This window comes from Salmo salar, chromosome ssa03 (assembly GCF_905237065.1).
Source record: "Salmo salar chromosome ssa03, Ssal_v3.1, whole genome shotgun sequence".
NCBI lineage: Eukaryota > Metazoa > Chordata > Actinopteri > Salmoniformes > Salmonidae > Salmo > Salmo salar.
Genome location: NC_059444.1, coordinates 66,957,352 through 66,979,895, shown reverse-complemented (window position 1 = coordinate 66,979,895; position 22,544 = coordinate 66,957,352). Strand labels below are relative to the sequence as shown.

Genomic DNA, 22,544 nt, shown 5'->3' with positions numbered 1-22,544 from the left:
TTTCAGCTTCCACTGTGTGTGTGTGTGTGTCAGAATGTGTCTGGCTATGACATTCATCCGAGGGCCGGAAGGGTGTGATCATGTGTGTTACAACGGCACCATGACATCAGTGTGTACCTTACCTGTATAGGAAACCAGTTAAGCGACAAGTGGGAGTGAAGGGATGAGTGAGATCCCAATAGCCTCATCCCAATTAGGCAACACTGGGTAGGGTGAGAGTTTCAACACACTTTTTTGATACAGGCTATTATCTGTTCTGACTCATTAAACAGTACACAGTTCTCTTTAAAATTACTCAGCAAATCCCCTTGCTGTCTTTCTAAATTTAAACCTAGCAATCAGACATCCAGGATAGTCATGTTGCTGTAGGCAGACTCAGACAGGCAGAGACCGGGGAGAATGACAGTTAACCACAGCAGATTATTTTACCATTGTAAAGCGACGTGCTTATGGTCACGCTTACTCCCTTTGGCATGTGGACACTGGAATTGTTTCACACGGCCGTGTGGAAATACTCTGTCAGTGAGCAGCCCTGGGAGTTCCTCAGCGTTGAGTCACAAGCGGCGTGGTCTTTCTCAGCGCTCCCAGAAGTAACCCACGCATTCGAACTTCTCATCCCACACAAGACAAGGTGAGCCACGGCCACGCTGTAGATCTGCCTTGAATATGAAGGCGCGAACTCGTTATTAATACTGTACATACAACACTTCAATTCAAACAATATCACAACTGTTCCAGTCTGCCTTTAGGGCACGTGTCAAACTGATTCCACAGAGGGCTGAGTGGCTGCAGGTTTTCACTCCACCCTTCTACTTGATTGATTGATTAATTAAGGTCACTGATTAGTAAGGAACTCGCCTCACCTGGTTGTCTAAGTCTTAATTGAAAAGAAAAAACCAAACCGCAGACACTCAGCCCTCCTGGAATGAGTTTGACACCCCTGCTTTATGGGCTCTGGTTTTTCCAGTTTTGATTAAGGAAGGGAAACAAAGGGCTGATTGTTGATGAAACGATCCCATTGGTCCTCTCAAAAGGCATGTTATTTGTTAATTTCACTGGGGCCCCGCCTAGCTCGGGACCAGCTTCCATAGGCAGACAGGGGCAGCAGGGATAAATAGTAGGCCACACTGTACCCAAGCTAACTTACTTCACCTGCCAGGTAGGTGGGGTCAATACACCGTGGGAAGAGGCAGGCTAGACAACATTTCTAAATTCCCTCTCTGAATTTTCTATATGTGAGGCCCAGTATTTGAGTTGCCTGTCCCTCTAGGGGCAAGGGTGTATCCTATTGGCTTTGTGACAGTCACAGCCTTAGTGTTGGTTGTGGGGAGTCCGCAGTACATCTTTAGAGGTTGCTCTGTATTCCTTGACTTTGACCCAAGTGAGGAATGCTGTTTGTGGAACCGTATCCACCAATAACCAGTATGTGACGTGCCCAGTGGATAATACTTTGAGGTCTGAGAGTCACTTGGCCAAACATGTCTGAAACCCTATCATTACCCTGTGACATCCCCTGAGGCTGCTGAAGCACTCTGTATGTAGCACATTACCTCAGTACATGTCAATAGAAGTCGTTTTCTTTCCCTCTACTTATATTGTCAGACTATTGTCCTAGATAGTGCACTATATCTATCAATCAAGTGTGAATATGAGGTGAACTAGTGGGAAACGGGTTTCTCTCACTCGTTCTCATGCAAACACACAATCTCTCTCTTTCTCTCTCTCAGGCTATGACTTGCACTTGTTACCTCCTCCTCTCCCTCCCTCCCTCCCAACCAACTACATTCCTTCATCCTGACTATCCTCCCGGAGAGAGAGCTTTGGAGGGGGAATGGAGAGAGTGGGTGGGGATCAGGCAGAAACACTACACCCACCACGTCAGTGTGTGGAGATACAACAGCAACAATGTGGTCGCTCTGGCTACTACTGAGTCTCCATGGCAGCAGGGATTTGAATTCATGACAATATTTTGGGAGTTCCCCAAACATCAGTGGGTGAGTCAGTGTGCTTCCTCTGAGTACTCATGGATATAATGGCCTAAATAGACAGAGTGACAAAGACATAGCTAGAGCATGAAAAACAAATAAACCACCACAAAGTTGTTGAAATAGTGGCTTTTGGGTAATTGCATGCATGTGAGAGAGAGACCGAGAGAGCAACGGAGGGAGAGAGAAAAACGGAGGGAGAGAGAGAGATAGAAAAAAGGAGTGAGAGATTTGGGTGGGGTGTGGACTCGAGGAAAAGAGGGAGGGAAGTGGGTGGAGGTGTGGTTGTGAGTGTTTGTGCGTGCCTTGGCGGCGAGGGCTGAGTCTGACATTTGGAACATAGAGAGCAGAAGGAGTTGGGCTTCAACAGAAAGGCTACCATCAAAAAGTAAGTTGAACATTTGTGTTCTCCTTCAGAACTCTCAACTCTTTGACATGCTCGTCATGTGTTTTTTAAATGATAATAGCCTATATAAAAGCCTATATGCATGCCTTCTATTTTATTACTGTTAAGACTAATAAAATTGCACACAGTCAGTAGGGGCGTAAATGAATTAGAATTGTAGCTAGCACGTCTTTTGTAGTGCAAGTGATACTGGTAGTTTATTCCTTTGCCAGGTAAGTTCAGTGTGGGCGTGTTCAGGTAATTGATCAGGTAGCTGGTTCTGAAACAAACATTACAAGGTGAAAATCCAAATGCACTGAAATTCTGAAACTTTAAGTATACATTTAGTTAAAGTTCATAATGCACACACTTTAGCCCATGAAACCTGTCCTGTAATTTCTGGTAGATAGCTGAGTTCATGATGGAACTATGCTCCATCCTAGAAGGCAGGGAGATTGTCATGAATTCAGTGTTTACTCTCTGTGACTCTGGCAAACTGCTGACGTTGGATAGGGTGTACTTTGTATTTCCTTCACATAACAGAACAGGGCTAAACTTCCCTCAGCAGCTGTCAGCTCAGACAGTCAGAGGTTTAATTGTCTAAGACTAGCTCGAGTTTCCTCTTTATTTGTCCCTTCAGCACTTAGATGAGAAGCTCTCATATGAGAAATTACACAGACCATCTTTTGTGTACTCAAATGTTTACACACAGTTGAGCTAACTAAGAAGTACTTGTTCCCAATTACAGTAATTTTGAAGTGTACATGGGTGGGAAACAACTTGGGGTGGGTCAGTGTTGATGTAGATCACATGTCTGGACCCAACCCAGACCAGCCCTTTATCCCAGAGAGGGTGCATTCCAGATGGGCTCTCGCCTCGCTCTCTCCACACCCACCAGATCCCAAGCCGCTCTATTGCTAGTAGTAGGGGTGGGAAGGAACTCTAAAGTGTATCCGTGAGTAGTTCTCACAATATGATTGTATTTAGGAAGAACAAGCATCAAGCAACCTCGCCTTCTCTCTACTGACAATGGCCATTCATACAGTCATTCAGCTTTTTTTGTATTGTTTATGATCTTTACTGAATGAACAAATCAAATAATGGCCATTATAATTCGTGAATTGAGATCGTTTATCAATATTTTGAGTTGAGCTGCCTAGTTAATCTGAATTGGTTAAGGCATGGGTTCTCAAAGTGGGGTCATTCAAACCGACTAACAATGGCTTGCAGTGGGTTCGCAACCAGATCTCAAAATATATATAAAAAAATGTGTGTGTGTGTGTATGTATATGTGTGTGTGTATTTATATATATATATATATATAACATTCATTTTATTATATAAATATTACTAACAACAACAATTTAAAAATGAAAAAAATGTCCAAGGGATCCGTGGAGTAAGTTTATGGGTTGTAATATTATTAATCTACAATATGTTCTTAACCCTGAGCAACATGGGCCTGGGAAGCTCACAGGGATATTGGTATTCACAATACTTTTACATAAATGCAGTGTAATTTAATCTTTAAAACTGCAAAGTCTTTCTCTCTGCCTCATAGAAAAATGTGTAGAATTGTAGGATATTAGCTTAAAAGCTGCAACAACAAAAGATCTCTCTGCCACATGACAAAATCTGTAGATTTGCATGAAATTAGCTTGGAAACGGCAACGTTTTCTCTCCGATGGCAAGAGGCAAGCATTTAAAATGTTCCAACCTAGGGCCCAAAACTTGCTTTGTCTGACCATGCACTGCCAAAGTCATGGCAATACTCCTTGTATGCTATTATTACCTAACTTGAGTTGTGTTCTGATTATGGGGGAGGGGGTACATGAGGAGTTTACTATCGGCCCCATAACGTTTGAGAACCCCTGGGTTAAGGTGGGTGTTTATTTGGGGGAGGTGGGGCAGGCAGGGGAGTAGGTATTTTGTGCAGTTATTTTAAGGAGTGGCGGTTTGTTGCAAGCTGCAAACAAGTTACAACTCATCTCCTGCCAACACTTCCCCCTTTATCCCTCAGATTTTCTCGCTCTCTGTTTCCCAGGGCTATCACTACCTCGCTTGATCAATCACTGTGTCCTATCTCAAATCTCTTCCTCGGAATCCTTTTAGATTCATTTTTTATCAAGCGTCCCTCCATTTCTGTTAGTGTGTGTGGCTATAACCCATGGTATTCAAGAGTTCTAAAGCCGCACCCTGAGGGGGTGCAGACTCAGGCCTTCCATCATTAATGACTGCCTGTTTCAAAGTGCTGAAGCCAAGCCACACAGTGCAGCCTTTGTCAACATCCATATCTAATAATATTTAATAATAAAAATGCATGAGATTTAAAGCAACTTTCAAGAAACCAAAGGACACTGTACAGCAAGAGTACAAAACAATAGAGTATCTGATTCATGTCACTCATGTTAAGCCCTGTGACAGTGTCTGTGTCCCCCAGTATCCCTTTATTTGATATGGTATAGAATGAGGAAGTGTTTGACCAACTTTTAACAAAATGTATACATTTTCTCCCTCTCCCTTGTTCTGTCTTTCTCTCAGTCATCATGTTGGTTCTTCTAGCCGGAATCTTTCTCCTTCACCTCACCAGCATCATCCTCCTCCTAGTGGCAACTATCGACAATGTAAGTAATCCCCCACTGCTGCTCCTCCACTTAGTTGTCTTCATGTTGACATAGCCCTGTGGAGCTACACATGAGTGCACGTCTCTTTCACTATGTATATGGGGTGTTGAATCAAAAGATGAAAGCATGCTATGTTAGCCCTCATCGGCTCAGGCCTTTGGTGCTGTTCTGTGTGTTCCACTTTGGTATTCTGGACTACATTTCTGAGATCACTCTCACCCCTGAAAGAAGATAGGTGACAAACCGGTTGGCCAGTGTTTCATCACCCTGAGTGTGTGTTTGTGTGTGTGTGGTGTCCGTGTACCTGTGCGTTATCGTCAACAATGTGGCTGCATATACATGCTCTTGTTCGTATGTGGGATTCCAGTGAGTGTTAAATGGCCTGTCATAGTGAGAGGAGCATACCTGTCTGCTGTGGTATGCTGCTACGTTCTACCCATGTACATTCCACCCATTGACTGTTATCCCTGTGCCTGGACATCCAAATGCATGTTACAACACAACACATGAACCTGTGGATGTCCATTGACTATCTCTCCTCTCTGTCCTGTCCAGGCCTGGTGGATGACAAAAATCGTGTCCACTGATGTGTGGGCCAGGTGGATACTGACCAATGGAACCTGGAGCTCCAACGATCTCCCCAGCTACTACCATCAAGGTAAGCCTGGGCCATACTGAACTGCTAAGCTAAAATGTAATGAAACATTCTCTGTGAAAAAAAAACAGCACTGCAGGAAATTAGCATTGCTCCTGGATATACAGTATATGTAAATATCAACCTACACATGAATAAAAAAAAAATAATTCTGTCTCAAGTTACCCCAAGATACACATTTTCCAGCACAGAAACAGGAACAGTGTAGTTTCTCCAGGATGTGGGTTTACTGCACTGGAGGTTTGGTTGAATTCAGGGTAAAGCTCCATAACAACTGTCAGACTAAGCCTCCCATCTAGCCTGTCAGTGTGAAGCATGATTGATCAGTAAGCACTCTATTGCCCAACGAGGGAGAACAATGCCATTTTCTCATAGAGGAAACTGAACAGAGGGTGTGGCAGGATCAGAGACAGAGTTGGGGCTGGTGGGGAGGTTCAGATTTGCTTGAGGACGTACACTGAAAGTGCATTACAAATACAGTGAGTCTGTGTGTAGACCTTTAGTGAATGTGTGGTCAAAAGTATGTATGTAGCAATGTTGTGTCTCTCATAAAGTGTTTTATTTGATTGCTGAGAAACCCTTTTACAACCTATGAAATGAACTTGTCTTAAATCCTCTCATAAATTTTCCTTAGCACACAATTTTCCAGATTAAAATACGTTCATTGTGTCTCTAAAAAACAGAACTGCCCCTTTCACCTCTGCATTCCAGAACGTGACACAACACTGTTTCGTTAATATGGTGTTGATTTCTGGGTGTGTCTGTTCTGTAAATAGTCCTTACTCAGTGTCTGTCTCTGTCTCCCTCTACAGAATACCTCCAGGCAGTGCAGGCTAGCTCCATTCTGGCCTGCATATTCTCTTCCCTTGGCCTGTTTGTGTTTGTGGGACAGCTCTTCACTCTGTCAAAGGGACAGAGATTCACCTTCTCTGGCATCTTCCAGCTCCTAGCCTGTACGTATTGCCCTGAACACTTTCAATCTTCAACCTGTTAAACAACTAGTTCTGTCTTTGCTTGATGTTTGTCCCTCCCTCCCTCCAGGCCTGTGCATCATGATCGCTGCTTCCATCTACACAGACATCTTTCACAAGAATGAATCGGATGGTTGGTATGGCCACTCCTTCATTCTGGCCTGGATCTCCTTTGCATTCACCTTCATCTCCAGTATAATCTACTTTGTCCTGCGAAAGAAGACAGCAAACTAGAAGCAGAAGACTAGCCCAAACCCAAGGGACAGGCTCAATATCTTACGATCTGATCGTTTTTTGTACAATTAGGTATGGATATGAGTGTGGAATACAAAAGGGGAGAGTTGTTATCCACAGATTTTCATCCATGTATCTCTTTTGGTTCCCACTGAAGTGTCTAAACATATGGATTTACATTTTACATTTTAGTCATTTAGCAGACGCTCTTATCCAGAGCGACTTACAGTAGTGAATGCATACATTTCATACATTTCTCTCCGTACTGGTCCCCCGTGGGAATCGAACCCACAACCCTGGCGTTGCAAACACCATGCTCTACCAACTGAGCCACACGGGCCTGCCAACATAGTTATAACCTACCTGTCCTCCCCACATAGTTATAACCTACCTGTCCTGCCCACATAGTTATAACCTACCTGTCCTGCCCACATAGTGAGGTGGCAGGTAGCCTAGTGGTTAGAGCATTGGGCCAGTAACCCAAAGGTTGCTAGATCAAATCCCCGAGCTGACAAGGTAAAAATATGTCGTTCTACCCCTGAACAAGGCAGTTAACCCACTGTTCCTAGGCCGTCATTGAAAATAAGAATTTGTTCTTAACTGACTTGCCTAGTTAAATAAAGGTTAAAAAAATGATATAGTAATAACTTACCTGTCCTGCCCACATAGTTATAACCTACCTGTCCTGCCCACATAGTTATAACCTACCTGTCCTGCCCACATAGTTATAACCTACCTGTCCTGCCCACATATTACCAAGTCCTTGTTTAGTTTTCATGGACTCTTAATATAAAGTGGGACAACATTTTCAAAGATAATGAAACTTTCACAGACCTCATATTTGTTGGAGAAGGTATAGGGGAGTCAGAGAGTATAGAGCGACAGTATCTCATTATTTCAGAATCATAGTCCTGAACTATTCTTGCTTTCATTTGATTTATTTCTCAATTAGGCTCATAATAAAACAATGCCAAAACACTCAAAACCAAATAGAAGAATGAATTGACTAGAGTGCCGCAAACAGAATCCAATTTCGGAAACTGTCAACGATCATTACCCCGTTTGACTTACAGCCCTACTATAGTGTGCTGAATAAGACAAAGAATATAATGTATTTGCCAATGTCCATAAATGGAATGGATTATTATTTCTAACCTCACTGCTAACTGGACCCCTCCCCTTTTTAGTTATGTAATTATTTTTGCCAATTATTTTATGCTTTGTACCATTAGTCTTATTGTGTAGGTTAACTTCCGTTTGTCTGAATCAACCTACCCCCAGACACACCCATGGACTGACAGACGGATAGATCTTGAGTGCCTTGAAATCTGACAGAGCATGTTTGCTCGCTGCACATTGAGATATGTGTAAATATGAACATGTTTGGCTTCACATTATGCTTTGTATGTCTAATGCAATTTTATTTTTGTTACTATTTCTTATCAGTATGATAATGATAATAATTTGTATTAAAACCTGATTTAAATCAAATTTCTCCTGTCAATGCTAAACAATTTTATATGAATCATAATCGGTGAAGGAGGACAGATTGCAGGAAGATGAATGATACCTAGTCACTGGTAGAGGGAAACCACAGTGAAACTGACAGAAGGCATACTAATCTCTGCATGAAATCATTTTGCACATTTTCACCAAGTTTTATTGACAGCATGCATACAAGTTTGGACAGAGAGCTTCAGACTACTTCACACTGATTTGCTCTGTCAAAATCCAAATGCATGTTGGCTCATAGGTAAGTATCACACACATACAGTCAAAGTGGGCTGTACTCATCTGAGTACTCCCTCCCCTCTTCATCTCTCTGCCCCTGTCCTCTGAGTAGTACTGGGGTGTGTAACTGTGGACGGAGAGGGGGAGGGAGTGGCGTGGACAGGGGAACACAGAGGGACGGGGGAGGTGGGAAGTATTCAGGGTGGGGGAGTGTGTAGCAGTGGGGGCGGGAGAGGGAGTGGGTGAGTGGACGGGCTGATGAGGTTGGGGGTGGCGAAGGGGAGTCATAGTAGGGTGACAGGGGTGAGAGTTCTGGGGATGGTGGGGACATGTGGGGGCGGAGGGCAGTAGTAGGGGGCCGGGGGTAGCAGGGGCTCTATGTCAGGGAATCGAGGGGGGTACAGGCGGGCTTTGCGCCTCCGCTCCATTACAGCCTTCTTGATGTAGTTGTTGAGGGTGGAGACTTCTGACAACATGCAGCAGGTAAAGGCCAGCCATGCCACACTAAGACTGAAAAATAGAGTAGAGAGACAGGAGCAGCAAGGAGGATTGTGTTAATCTGAACCCATGTGTGCAAGCCTACTGTTGCAAACATATTCCATACCCTTTTCTTACTAAAACACAATTGCTTCAAGGCATATGCGTTATTGCAATAATCTATTTGAGATGGACAGAGGTCTTTAACAGGAGCCCAGGCCTCATGAGAGTCCTTGAGATACATTACTGGGTGTCTCTTATTTAAAGGGGAAAATGTAAACACTTAACCACACTTGCTCTTGGTGGCCAAAGAATCAAGAGAGCACACTGAAGATCAGAGAACAAGTAGTGGTACTGTAGTAAACAGTGTGTGTGTGTGTGCGCAGACTCACTAAAAGCCCCAGGAGTAGCCATAGCTGTGTGGTTTGAAGTCCTCTGGACCCATAGAGGCTGTAGTCTGAAACACCTGCATGAACATCATGTGAGCCACCATTCCCAGTCGCCCTAAGAGAATAAAACAGAGATTCAATGGCAGACATTGAAAGCTTTTATGTGGATTCCATCAGAGAGACATTTTTATTTCTCATACAAGCACTGATTTCGCTAATATCTTTATTGAGGAAAGTTTTACTTGCAATGACTGATGTGTGGTTGTCTTACCTACCTTAGTTGGGACACACTGATGGTAAGTTGCTCTGCATAAGAGCTTCTGCTATATCAGGGTTTCCCAAACTCGGTTCTGGCCTGTATAGCAGCCTGTATAGCATCTGCAATTCAACCAAAAGATAGACAACACATACAGTAGAGGCCTAGGGTTTCAAGCTTTGGTTGATTTGAAATCTTCAAGTTAATCATTAACATGTTGGATTCACATCTCCATCTAAACCAAAAATCTAAGTTAAAGAACAGGACTAAATAAATGCATTTAAAGTTTGATTAAATTAGATTTAGTCCTATTCTTTCATTTAGATGGAGACTTGAATCCAACATACAAATTATTAATTTGGAGACAAATTAGCTCTATCAAGTCTTCTCCAGCCCCAGCTTTAGGGTCTTGAGTCCAGTCAAGGCGGGGGGTTGAATATTGTCATAATCGTGTATGTAGGTGGCACGGAAGTCAGGCGCAGGAGAAACCAAATTGGTTAAAATTGAGTATTTAATAATGACAAAACAAACTCCAAAACCAAAGTACAAAATAACATGGGTAAAAATCACCCGTCGCACACAGATACAAAAAAACCACGTAACATAACATCACAAACAATCACCGACAAGGACATGAGGGGAAACAGAGGGTTAAATACACAACATGTAATTAATGGGATAGGAAACAGGTGTGTAGGAAGACAAGACAAAACCAATGGAAAATGAAAACTGATCAATGATGGCTAGAAGACTGGTGACGTCGACCGCCAAGCACCACCCGAGCAAGGAGGGGCATCGACTTCGGTAGAAGTCGTGACAGTACCCCCCCCCCCAACGCGCGGCTCCAGCAGCGCGTCGACACCGGCCTCGGGGACGACCCGGAGGACGAGGTGCAGGGCGATCCGGACGGAGACGATGGAACTCTCGCAGCAGGGAAGGATCTAACAACCCCTCGCCCGACGTCTCGAATCCAGGATGGATCTAACGGAGTACGCCGGGGCCCCCTCAATGTCCAGAGGGGGCGGAGGAACCTCCCACACCTCAGCCTCCTGGAGCGGGCCAGCCACCACCGGCCTGAGGAGACACACATGGAACGAGGGGTTAATGCGGTAATAGGGGGGAGCTTTAACCTATAACATACCTCGTTCACTCTCCTCAGGACTTTAAATGGCCCCACAAACCACGGACCCAGCTTCCGGCAGGGCAGGCGGAGGGGCAGGTTTCTGGTCGAGAGCCAGACCCTGTCCCCCGGCGCGAACACCGGGGCCTCACTGCGGCGACGGTCTGCTCCAACTTTCTGGCGCCGCGCGGCGCGCTGAAGGCGGACATGAGCGGCATCCCAGGTTTCCTCCACGCGCCGGAACCAGTCGTCCACCACAGGAGCCTCGGTCTAACTCTGATGCCAAGGGGCCAGAACCGGCTGATACCCCAACACACACTGAAAGGGAGAGAGGTTAGTGGAGGACTGGCGGAGCGAGTTCTGAGCCATCTCTGCCCAGGGCACAAACTTCGCCCACTTCCCCGGCCGGTCCTGGCAATAAGACCTCAGAAAACTACCCACATCCTGGTTAACTCTCTCCACCTGCCCGTTACTCTCAGGGTGAAAACCCGAGGTAAGGCTGACGGAGACCCCCAGACGTTCCATGAACGCCTTCCAGACCCTAGAAGTGAACTGGGGACCCCGATCAGACACTATATCCTCAGGCACCCCATAGTGCCGAAAGACGTGTGTAAACAGAGCCTCCGCCGTTTGTATGGCCGTAGGGAGACCGGGCAAAGGGAGGAGATGACAGGACTTAGAAAAACGATCCCCAACGACCAGGATCGTGGTGTTACCACAGCGACCACGGCCGTTGTGGAACGGGTAAGGGTTGTAACTTACCCCTGGGTAGGTGTCTAGGAGCCTTGCACTGAGCGCACACTGAGCAGGAGGAAACATAAACCCACCAGTACCTCTCACTAAGACAGCGCATTGTCCGATCAATCCCAGGATGACCAGAGGAGGGTGATGTGTGAGCCCTTTAGATCAATCGGTCGCGGACAGCAGATGGAACATACTGATGCCCAGCTGGACACTCAGGGGGAACTGGCTCTGCACGTGACGTCCGTTCAATGTCCGCGTCCAGCTCCCACACTACCGGTGCCACCAAACAAGAAGCTGGAATTATGGGAGTGGGATCCATGGACCGCTCCTCTGTGTCATACAGCCGGGACAATGCGTCTGCCTTAACATTCTGGGAACCTGGTCTGTAAGAGAGGGTAAACACAAAACGGGTGAAAAACATGGCCCACTTGCCTGGTGAGAATTTAGTCTCCTCGCTTCCCGGATGTACTCCAGATTGCGGTGGTCAGTCCAGATGAGAAAAGGGTGTTTAGCCCCCTCAAGCCAATGTCTCCACACCTTCAAAGCCTTGACAACAGCCAACAGCTCCCGGTCCCCCACATCATAGTTTCGCTCCGCCGTGCTCATCTTCTTAGAAAAGAAGGCACAGGGGCGGAGCTTAGATGGCGTACCCAAACGCTGAGAGAGCACAGCTCCTATCCCAGCCTCAGACGCGTCCACCTCCACTATGAATTGCAAAGACGGATCCGGATGAGCCAACACAGGAACCGAGGTAAACAGAGCCTTCAGTTTCCTAAAAGCCCTGTCCACCCCATCCGACCACTGCAAACGCACCGGACCCCCCTTCAATAGTGAGGTAATTGGAGCAGCTACCTGACCAAAACCCCTGATAAACCTCCGGTAGTAATTGGCAAACCCTAAAAATCGCTGCACCTCCTTCACCATGGTTGGAGTCGGCCAATTACGCACGGCTGCAATGCGGTCACTCTCCATCGCCACTCCTGACATGGATATGCGATACCCTAAGAAGAAGACGGACTGTTGAAAAAAACAGGCATTTCTCAGCCTTGACATACAGGTCATGCTCCAACAGGCGACCAAGTACTCTGCGCACAGGGGCGAAAATCTGATATCAACTTTGGAGGGGACAATTACATGAAATTTTCTCAAGAGCAATTCTTGAGGGGGACACCAAAAGTAGTGCTCTAACACATAGCCTACATTGTAATATGGTAAATGTATATTGAGGAACCAAAGAAATAAGGTGTTTGGGTACCGGTAGTTAGGAGTACGGCAAAACTACACAACTAATCACAACAGCAATACCATTGCCTTTAACAAATCTTAGTTCAGTCACCAGTTTAAGTTGAGAGTGGGGGTATCCATGCCATTTTTAAATTATGTTCCTATTTTACAAGTAAAAAAAATTGAGAACCTTTCATAATGTTGCCAAACAAAGACTCAACAAACTTACCTGAGACTCCCTGTCTCTGCCAGTCTGTCCCTGCATATCTGTCCCCAACTCTGCTGTCTGTGTGCCATCTGTTGCCTGCTCTGCCTAATGACATAATTGTGAAACATTTCCATTAGAATTTCATTTCTTTCTTATGAACATTTTATCAACTAGTCTTTGAGATATTAGGCTACTAGGGTTGTTACTTTGCGTTTTGGTGTACTGAAAAATACTCTGATGTCTGTCTTTTATTTTTCTGCCATTTTTCTACCTGGCTGGCTGGCTACACACACACACAGTGTGTAGGTTATTTACAGTAGGAGATGGGCTTCTATCATCTTATCTTTTATCATTCTATTTGGGCTTCGATCTAAAAGGTAGCTAGCAAATGTGAAACGGATTAAAATGACAAGAGTTGACAGCTGTATGAGTTCACCATTTACACAACATATGCTGCAACCTTTTTTAATTTTAATAGTTTGTTTCATATTGGCTGGCTTCCAACAATAGCTGAATTTGCAAAGCTAGCGAGCACCAATTCCATTTCAGTGGTGTTTGCTATAATCTTTGCTACCCGGGTTAAATAAAGGTGAAATAAAATAAATACATAAAAGTTCCCTTGCGACAATTTAGCTTTTGCAACGAGACCATTAAATATATTTAAGACAATGGTAGAAGAGAGTGTAGTTCTGTTCAGTTTGGACTTCAGTTTATCGCTAACCTTATCACAGGGACTTTGAAGCACTAATTTACATCATCTGCATGCTGATCTTGGAATAAATTGACGATAGCAAAGATTCCATCTTTGACAAGGCCACATAAATGGAATAGGTACTAGCTAGCTTAATAGTTAATATTTGCGCGCTAGCTCTGCATATTCAGCTAGTGTGTGTGCGCGATTGACTGGATTAACCTCACGTCAGTTACGTTCATTGAGTGCCTTTCAGACAGTGGATACGACCCCTCTGTTACCTTGCCAACTAAGGAACTGGCAGTGGATCAAACCATTGTGAGGCAAAGGGTGGGGGGGGGTCGCAATCGTTTGTGGACACGCAATCTTAATCAGCACCATTGCTTTCATTGCGTATTATTAATATTATTTAAATTACATAGTTATGTTTCAGTGATATATTGGGAGGGACAAATCATATTTTTCCCAGGATGGGGGGGTCGTGTCCCCCCCGTCCCCCCCGGGATTTCCGCCCCTGTCTGCGCACCAGGGACACATGCTCAGCGCGTGTAGCGGAGTATATCAAAATGTTATCAATATACACCACTACACCCTGCCCGTGCAGGTCCATGAAAATCTTGTCTACAAAAGATTGGAAGACTGATGGAGCATTCTTAAACCCGTACGGCATGACGAGGTACTCACAATGCCCTGAGGTGGTACTAAATGCTGTCTTCCACTCGTCCCCTCTCGGATACGCACCAAATTGTACACACTCCTGAGATCCAGTTTAGTGAAGAAGCGCGCCCTGTGCATTAACTCAATTGCCGTGGCAATCAGAGGTAGTGGGTAACTGTATCCCACCGTGATTTTATTTAGACCTCGATAATCAATGCACGGGCACAGACCTCCATCCTTCTTCTTCACAAAAAAGAAACTCGAGGAGACGGGGGAAATGGAGGACCTAATGTACCCCTGACGCAGGGATTCGGAGATATATGTCTCCATAGCCACTGTCTTCGATTGCGACAGGGGATACACGTGACTCTTGGGAAGTACAGCGTCCACCATGAGATTTATCGCACAATCCCCCTGTCGATGGGGTGGTAATTGAGTCGCCTTCCTTTTACAGAAGGCGAGAGCCAAATCGACATATTCGCGGGGAACGTGCACGGTGGAGACCTGGTCTGGACTTTCAACCGTAGTAGCAACAACAGAAACCCCTACACACCTACCTGAGCACTCTCGCGACCACCCCGTGAGAGCCCTCTGTTGCCAAGAAAAAGTGGGGTTATGACACGTTAACCAAGGTAGACCCAGCACCACGGGATACACAGGAGTGTCAATAAGGAAAAAAAGACAGTTTTTTTCCTTGTGACCCCCCTGCGTCACCATACTCAAAGGAGCTGTGGCATCCTTGATCAACCCTGACCCTAATGGTCGACTATCTAAGGTGTGAACGGGGAAAGGCACATCCACGGGTACAATGGGGATCTCTAAACTACGAGCAAGAGCATGATCAATGAAATTCCCAGCCGCGCCTGAATCTACTAGCGCCTTATGCTGGGAACGCGGGGGATTTGTATTTTTTTTTTTATCAGGAAAAGTAACAGACACAAATATATGTGCAACAGAGGGCTCTGGATGAGAATGGTGCCTACTCACCTGGGGTGGCGCCAGAGTGCCCTGCCTGTTACCTCGATTCACAGAGGAACCTACCCGGCACCGACCAGCAGTGTGACCTCTGCGGCCACCGATGGTGCACGAGCGGGAACCCCCTCCAGTCTCCCTGTGCACCTTCCCTCCCAGTTCCATGGGAAGAGGAGAGGGGGTGCGGGAGGATGGAACCACCAGACCCCGATCTGGACGTCCGCGAGCAGCCAGCAAGTTGTCCAGCCAGATGGACAGATCCACCAGCTGGTCGAAGGTGCGGGTGGTGTATCTGCAGGCCAGCCCCCGACAGACATCCTCACGCAGACTGCAGCGGTAATGGTCGATCAGGGCCCTGTGATTCCATCCCGTACCGGCTGTCAGGGTCCTGAACTCCAGGGCGAAATCCTGGACGCTCCTCGTCTCCTGCCTCAGATGGTAGAGGCGCTCATCACCGTTCTGCCCTCGGCTGGGTGGTCGAAAACTGCCCGAAAATGGCGGGTGAACTCCTCATAATGGTCCAATGCCGCATCTCCTTCTCCACACACAGCGCTGGCCCATTCCAGGGCTCTCCTGGTGAGGCATGAGACGAGGGTGAAACTCTTCTCCCGGTCAGTTGGAACTGGGTGGACCGTGGCCAGATAAAGTTCTAATTGGAGCAGGAAACCCCGGCAGTTGGCAGGACTTCTGTCGTAACTCTGAGGCAAGGCTAGACTGATGCCACCGGGTTCAGGTTTGCACTGGGCGCTTCGGATAGACCCCGGTTGGGCTGCTGGAGGCGCTGGAGTAAATTCCCTGTATCTCCCAGCGGTCCAGATTCTGGACAACGCGATCCATGGCGGCGCATAGATGGTGTAGCTTCTCCGCATTCTCCTGGATGCGCTCCTCCACCTCTCTGCCCGAGGTATCTTCTCCTGCTGACTTCAATATTTTGGTCGGTGATTCTGTCATAATCGTGTATGTAGATGGCAGGGAAGTCAGGCGCAGGAGAAACCAAATTGGTTAAACTGGAGTATTTAATGACAAAACAAACTCCAAAACCAAAGTACAAAATAACATGGGTAAAAATCACCCGTCGCACACCGATACAAGAAACACACGTAACATAACATCACAAACAATCACCGACAAGGACATGAGGGGAAACAGAGGGTTAAATACACAACATGTAATTAATGGGACAGGAAACAGGTGTGTAGGAAGACAAGACAAAACCAATGGAAAATGAAAAACTGATCAATGATGGCTAGAAGACCGGTGACGCCGAGCACCACCCGAGCAAGGCGAGGCATCGACTTCGGCAGAAGTCGTGACAATAATATAAACCTTTCTCTCTATTTGGTCATAACCCATAATTGAGTCATGCTGTTAGAATCTAAATCCCCCTGAACAGAGCACCGATAATAATCCTCTTTATAGAGTGCAAGAGCTCACACACACACACACACACACTCCACCGTACCTAGACTCTCATTGCGTTTAATCTCACCAGTGATTTTCATTTTGATCCTCACTTCCCATTGTTACATTACTGTGTGACTGCAACTGCCCCACTTTGAACCCACTATATGCAACTCTTGTGAACAATCCTAGAGTTATTAAAGTTCCAACCATCCATTTTCATCCCCCAAAGTCTCACCCCAGGCATCAGTGTAGATGTCCTCCTCACAGCTCATCCACATGCCTGCATGGAAGGCAGGGAAGACGAAGCGGTCGTCCCCCGTCTCCCAGGAGAACTGGATGGAGGTGGAGTTATGCGAGACCCCGGGCACAGGTATGCATTTGGTCAGTTTGTTGGCCGAGCAGAGGGACTTGGGGACCTTCTGACTGCCCTCACACCAGTAGGACGACAAGAGGGCCATGGCCCTCAGGACCAGAGACACTAGCGTCTGGAAGAAGGTGAGCTTGGGGGACCGCACCCTGGACAGAAACGACATGATGAAGGGAGAGAGAGGGAACCTGGGGTGGGAGGAGGTGTTGGAGAGGGGGAGAAGAGAGGAAGAACGAGAGAAGTTGTATTTTTAACAGCTGGTCAAACACTCCCTCAGTCTATACTATATAATGACAAAGGGAGACGGGGCCACTTCAGACACAGAGACTCTGTCAGAGAGTGACAGGAAGAGAGACATGTGACAGGAATCAGATATGGACGTTGACAAAGGCTGCACTGAGAGGCTCGACTCCAGCTCTCTTTTAAACAGCATTAAGATAGTTGAGAGATATGGAAAAGGAAAAGATAAAGTATTCAGAGGAATTGCCAACACAACTGAAAGAAAACAATCTAATCCCCCAATGTCTTTCCTTGCCTGGACTGTGTGATTGTGTTCTCTGTAGCCGATATGAGCGAGATTTTTAAACAGGTCAACATTCACAAAACCCCCCACCCACGTTATTTTGACCTCCACACATAATTGGAAGAGGAAGTATAAACTCTAACATAGCCTATTAGCTACAAAGGTAACTCCAAACACATTTTCTTTTTTTTCAATTTAAAGTTTTATTAAGTTTTCTTGTTTTTCAATCAACCAACAAAACACATTCCACATTCACAGATGTGACAGACTTAAAAAAAAATATATAATAATAATATATATATATATATATACAAATAATAATAATAATAAATATATATACACACACACACACACACACACACACACACACACACACAAAGAATAATTATTACAAAAGTAAATATATATATATAAAACTTGCAGCAGCACTATCAAGGTTCTTATTAGCTATTTCCAGCCTTAGCTGAGACGACGAGCAAATAATTCGTTTTTAGATTTTACAGCACCTTACACAACATGTATCTGCTCATTTTCCTAATCACCCCATTCACTCTGTCCAATTTGAAATATAGTTGAGTAGTGGAGACCAGAGTCTATCAAACTTGGGCTGTCTCTTGCGGAGGTCATAAGTGAGCTTTTCAAGAGGGAGAAAGTCAACAATCTGGTCAATCCACATTTTAAATGTAGGAGAAGTATTAGAGGCCCACAATAGAAGAATACATTTCTTAGCAAAGTATGTAATAGTCATAAACAAATTTTCTCTGTCAGGATCAAGAACAGAGTCCTGCTGGGCATTAAGAAGATTGATACACGGGGTAATATCAAACTGTACATCTAGTATTTTCTGTGCAGCAGTATGTATAGATTGCCAAAATCTGGCAATCTCTCTACAGCTCCAAAATACATGCATATAGGTTCCACCTTCAGAGGTACATCTTTTACAGTTAGGAGAAATGTCTGTTTTCATTCTATGGAGTCTCATTGGAGTGTAATAAAATTTGTACAAAAATGTGTAATTAGATTCTTTCATTTTAACATTAGTAGAGAAGCAGTATACCCTGTCGCAAACCTCCGCCCATAACTCATCACTGATAGTCAGACCAAGGTCCTTTTCGCAGATTATTTTCTAAGGAGTAAAGGAGGAGCCTCCGTTCTCAGGAGTCTATAGATATAAGATATTTTGCCTTTAATGGATTGTGCTTTGACAAGAAGGGTTTCAACTTCATTCAGCTGAGCTCTAAACCTCCTCTTGGAAGTACAGACATTTCACCATTTTATTACGTTTGCAATTACGTTTGCAATCGCAACGAATAATCTGCTCAGACCCCAACCAAGGAGCATCAAAAGTCGTGCTACAAATTCTCAGACAACCCAAAGATTCCTTGATGCCCTTCCAGACTCCCTCTGCCTACCCAAGGACATCAGAGGACAAAAATCAGTTAACCACCTAACTGAGGAACTCAATTTAACTTTGCGCAATACCCTAGATGCAGTTGCACCCCTAAAAACTAAAAACATTTGTCATAAGAAACTAGCTCCCTGGTATACAGAAAATACACGAGCTCTGAAGCAAGCTTCCAGAAAATTGGAACGGAAATGGCGCCACACCAAACTGGAAGTCTTCCGACTAGCTTGGAAAGACATTACCGTGCAGTATCGAAGAGCCCTCACTGCTGCTCGATCATCCTATTTTTCCAACTTAATTGAGGAAAATAAGACAATCCGAAATTTATTTTTGATACTGTCGCAAAGCTAACTAAAAAGCAGCATTCCCCAAGAGAGGATGGCTTTGACTTCAGCAGTAATAAATTCATGAACTTCTTTGAGGAAAAGATCATGATCATTAGAAAGCAAATTACGGACTCCTCTTTAAATCTGCGTATTCCTCCAAAGCTCTGTTGTCCTGAGTCTGCACAACTCTGCCAGGACCTAGGATCAAGGGAGACAATCAAGTGTTTTAGTACTATATCTCTTGACACAATGATGAAAATAATCATGGCCTCTAAAGCTTCAAGCTGCATACTGGACCCTATTCCAACTAACCTACTGAAAGAGCTGCTTCCTGTGCTTGGCCCTCCTATGTTGAACATAATAAACGGTTCTCTATCCACCGGATGTGTACCAAACTCACTAAAAGTGGCAGTAATAAAGCCTCTCTTGAAAAAGTCAAACCTTGACCCAAAACTATCGGCCTATATCGAATCTTCCATTCCTCTCAAAAAAAATTGAAAAAGCTGTTGCGCAGCAACTGACTGCCTTCCCGAAGACAAACAATGTATACGAAACGCTTCAGTCTGGTTATAGACCCCATCATAGCACTGAGACTGCACTTGTGAAGGTGGTAAATTACATTTTAATGATGTCAGACTGAGGCTCCGCATCTGTCCTCGTGCTCCTAGATCTTACTGCTGCTTTTGATACCATCGATCACCACATTCTTTTGGAGAGATTGGAAACCCAAATTGGTCTACACAGACAAGTTCTGGCCTGGTTTAGATCTTATCTGTCGGAAAGATATCAGTTTGTCTCTGTGAATGGTTTGTCCTCTGACAAATCAACTGTAAATTTCGGTGTTCCTCAAGGTTCCGTTTTAGGACCACTATTGTTTTCACTATATATTTTACCTCTTGGGGATGTCATTCAAAAACATAATGTTAAATTTCACTGCTATGCGGATGACACACAGCTGTACATTTCAATGAAACATGGTGAAGCCCAAAAATTGCCCTCGCTAGAAGCCTGTGTTTCAGACATAAGGAAGTGGATGGCTGCAAACTTTCTACTTTTAAACTCGGACAAAACAGAGATGCTTGTTCTAAGTCCTAAGAAACAAAGAGATCTTCTGTTAAATCTGACAATTAATCTTGATGGTTGTTCAGTCATCTCAAATAAAACTGTGAAGGACCTCGGCATTACTCTGGACCCTGATCTCTCTTTTGAAGAACATATCAAGACTGTTTCAAGGGCAGCTTTTTTCCATCTACGTAACATTGCAAAAATCAGAAACTTTCTGTCCACAAATGATGCAGAAAAATTTATCCGTGCTTTTGTTACTTCTAGGTTGGACTACTGCAATGCTCTACTTTCCGGCTACCCGGATAAAGCACTAAATAAACTTCAGTTAGTGCTAAATACAGCTGCTAGAATCCTGACTAGAACCAAAAAATGTGATCATATTACTCCAGTGTTAGCCTCCCTACACTGGCTTCCTGTTAAGGCAAGGGCTGATTTCAAGGTTTTACTGCCAACCTACAAAGCATTACATGGGCTTGCTCCTACCTATCTTTCCGATTTGGTGCTGCCGTACATACCTACACGTACGCTACGGTCACAAGACGCAGGCCTCCTAATTGTCCATAGAATTTCTAAGCAAACAGCTGGAGGCAGGGCTTTCTCCTATAGAGCTCCATCTTTATGGAATAGTCTGCCTACCCATGTGAGAGATGCAGACTCGGTCTCAACCTTTAAGTCTTTACTGAAGACTCATCTCTTCAGTGGGTCCTATGATTGAGTGTAGTCTGGCCCAGGAGTGTGAAGGTGAATGGTAAGGCTCTGGAGCAACGAACCGCCCTTGCTGTCTCTGCCTGGCCGGTTCCCCTCTCTCCACTGGGATTCTCTGCCTCTAACCCTATTACAGGGGCTGAGTCACTGGCTTATTGGTGTTCTTCCATGCCGTACCTAGGAGGGGTGCGTCACTTGAGTGGGTTGAGTCACTGACGTGGTCTTCCTGTCTGGGTTGGCGCCCCCCCTTGGGTTGTGCCGTGGCGGAGATCTTTGTGGGCTATACTCGGCCTTGTCTCAGGATGGTAAGTTGGTGGTTGAAGATATCCCTCTAGTGGTGTGGGGGCTGTGCTTTGGCAAAGGTTGGGGTTATATCCTTCCTGTTTGGCCCTGTCCGGGGGTATCGTCGGATGGAGCCACAGTGTCTCCTGACCCCTCCTGTCTCAGCCTCCAGTATTTATGCTGCAGTAGTTTATGTGTTGGGGGGCTAGGGTCAGTCTGTTATATCTGGAGTATTTCTCCTGTCTTATCCGGTGTCCTGTGTGAATTTAAGTATGCTCTCTCTAATTCTCTCTTTCTCTCTTTCTCTCTCTCGGAGGACTTGAGCCCTATGACCATGCCTCAGGACTACCTGACATGATGACTCCTTGCTGTCCCCAGGTTCCTGGCCGTGCTGCTGCTCCAGTTTCAACTGTTCTGCCTGCGGCTATGGAACCCTGACCTGTTCACCAGACGTGCTACCTGTCCCAGACCTGCTGTTTTCAACTCTCTAGAGACAGCAGGAGCGGTAGAGATACTCTCAATGATCGGCTATGAAAAGCCAACTGACATTTACTCTTGAGGTGCTGACTTGTTACACCCTCGACAACTGTGAATATTATTATTTGACCATGCTGGTCATTTATGAACATTTGAACATCTTGGCCATGTTCTGTTATAATCTCCACCCAGCACAGCCAGAAGAGGACTGGCCACCCCTCATAGCCTGGTTCCTCTCTAGGTTTCTTCCTAGGTTTTGGCCTTTCTAGGGAGTTTTTCCTAGCCACCGTGCTTCTACACCTGCATTGCTTGATGTTTGGGGTTTTAGGCTGGGTTTCTGTACAGCACTTTGAAATGTATCAGCTGATGTAAGAATGGCTATATAAATACATTTGATTTGATTTGATTAAATGAGGAAATTACATGTCTAATTTGAAGATTTTTTTAAAAATGGGATCTTGGCGCATTGAATTCACTGCAGAGCTCTTGAAAGGATTTCAGTGTAGTGGTTGTCTAATGAAATAGGTCTGAAAAGGTCCTGATTCCTAGAGTATGCCAAAGGTTAAAGTTGGCATCCCTCAGGGCTTTTGGAAAGTCTGGGTTGCCTACTATAGGCGAGTGAGAACATATTTGGGAGGAAATGCCCAGGTATTTCTTACAGTCCCTC

General features: G+C 45.2%; 2 protein-coding genes across 3 annotated transcripts in view; one reads left to right on the top strand and one right to left on the bottom strand.

Moving 5' to 3' along the window:
* The first annotated feature begins 1,808 nt into the window (after window positions 1-1,808).
* Window positions 1,809-8,345, top strand: LOC106601205 (epithelial membrane protein 2). Of its 2 annotated transcripts, none has more exons than XM_014193213.2 (5): window positions 1,809-1,994; window positions 4,912-4,994; window positions 5,550-5,652; window positions 6,462-6,602; window positions 6,691-8,345. In XM_014193213.2, exons 2-5 carry the CDS (start codon window positions 4,917-4,919, stop codon window positions 6,852-6,854), a joined length of 486 nt encoding a protein of 161 aa, XP_014048688.1. In that variant the 5' UTR covers window positions 1,809-1,994; window positions 4,912-4,916; the 3' UTR covers window positions 6,855-8,345. The 2 variants fall into 2 exon arrangements, with proteins under 2 accessions (XP_014048688.1, XP_014048687.1); XM_014193212.2 differs by lacking the exon at window positions 1,809-1,994 and adding an exon at window positions 2,101-2,373.
* Window positions 8,248-22,544, bottom strand: part of LOC106601207 (germ cell-specific gene 1-like protein) — a 51,544-nt gene continuing 37,247 nt past the window's right edge. The window contains exons 7-9 of the mRNA XM_014193216.2: window positions 16,926-17,282; window positions 9,455-9,610; window positions 8,248-9,095 (exon numbers count right to left, since the gene is read on the bottom strand). Of these exons, the coding sequence (XP_014048691.2) occupies window positions 8,870-9,095; window positions 9,455-9,610; window positions 16,926-17,282 (739 nt within the window). The 3' untranslated portion in view covers window positions 8,248-8,869. The remainder of the gene's footprint in view (window positions 9,096-9,454; window positions 9,611-16,925; window positions 17,283-22,544) is intronic.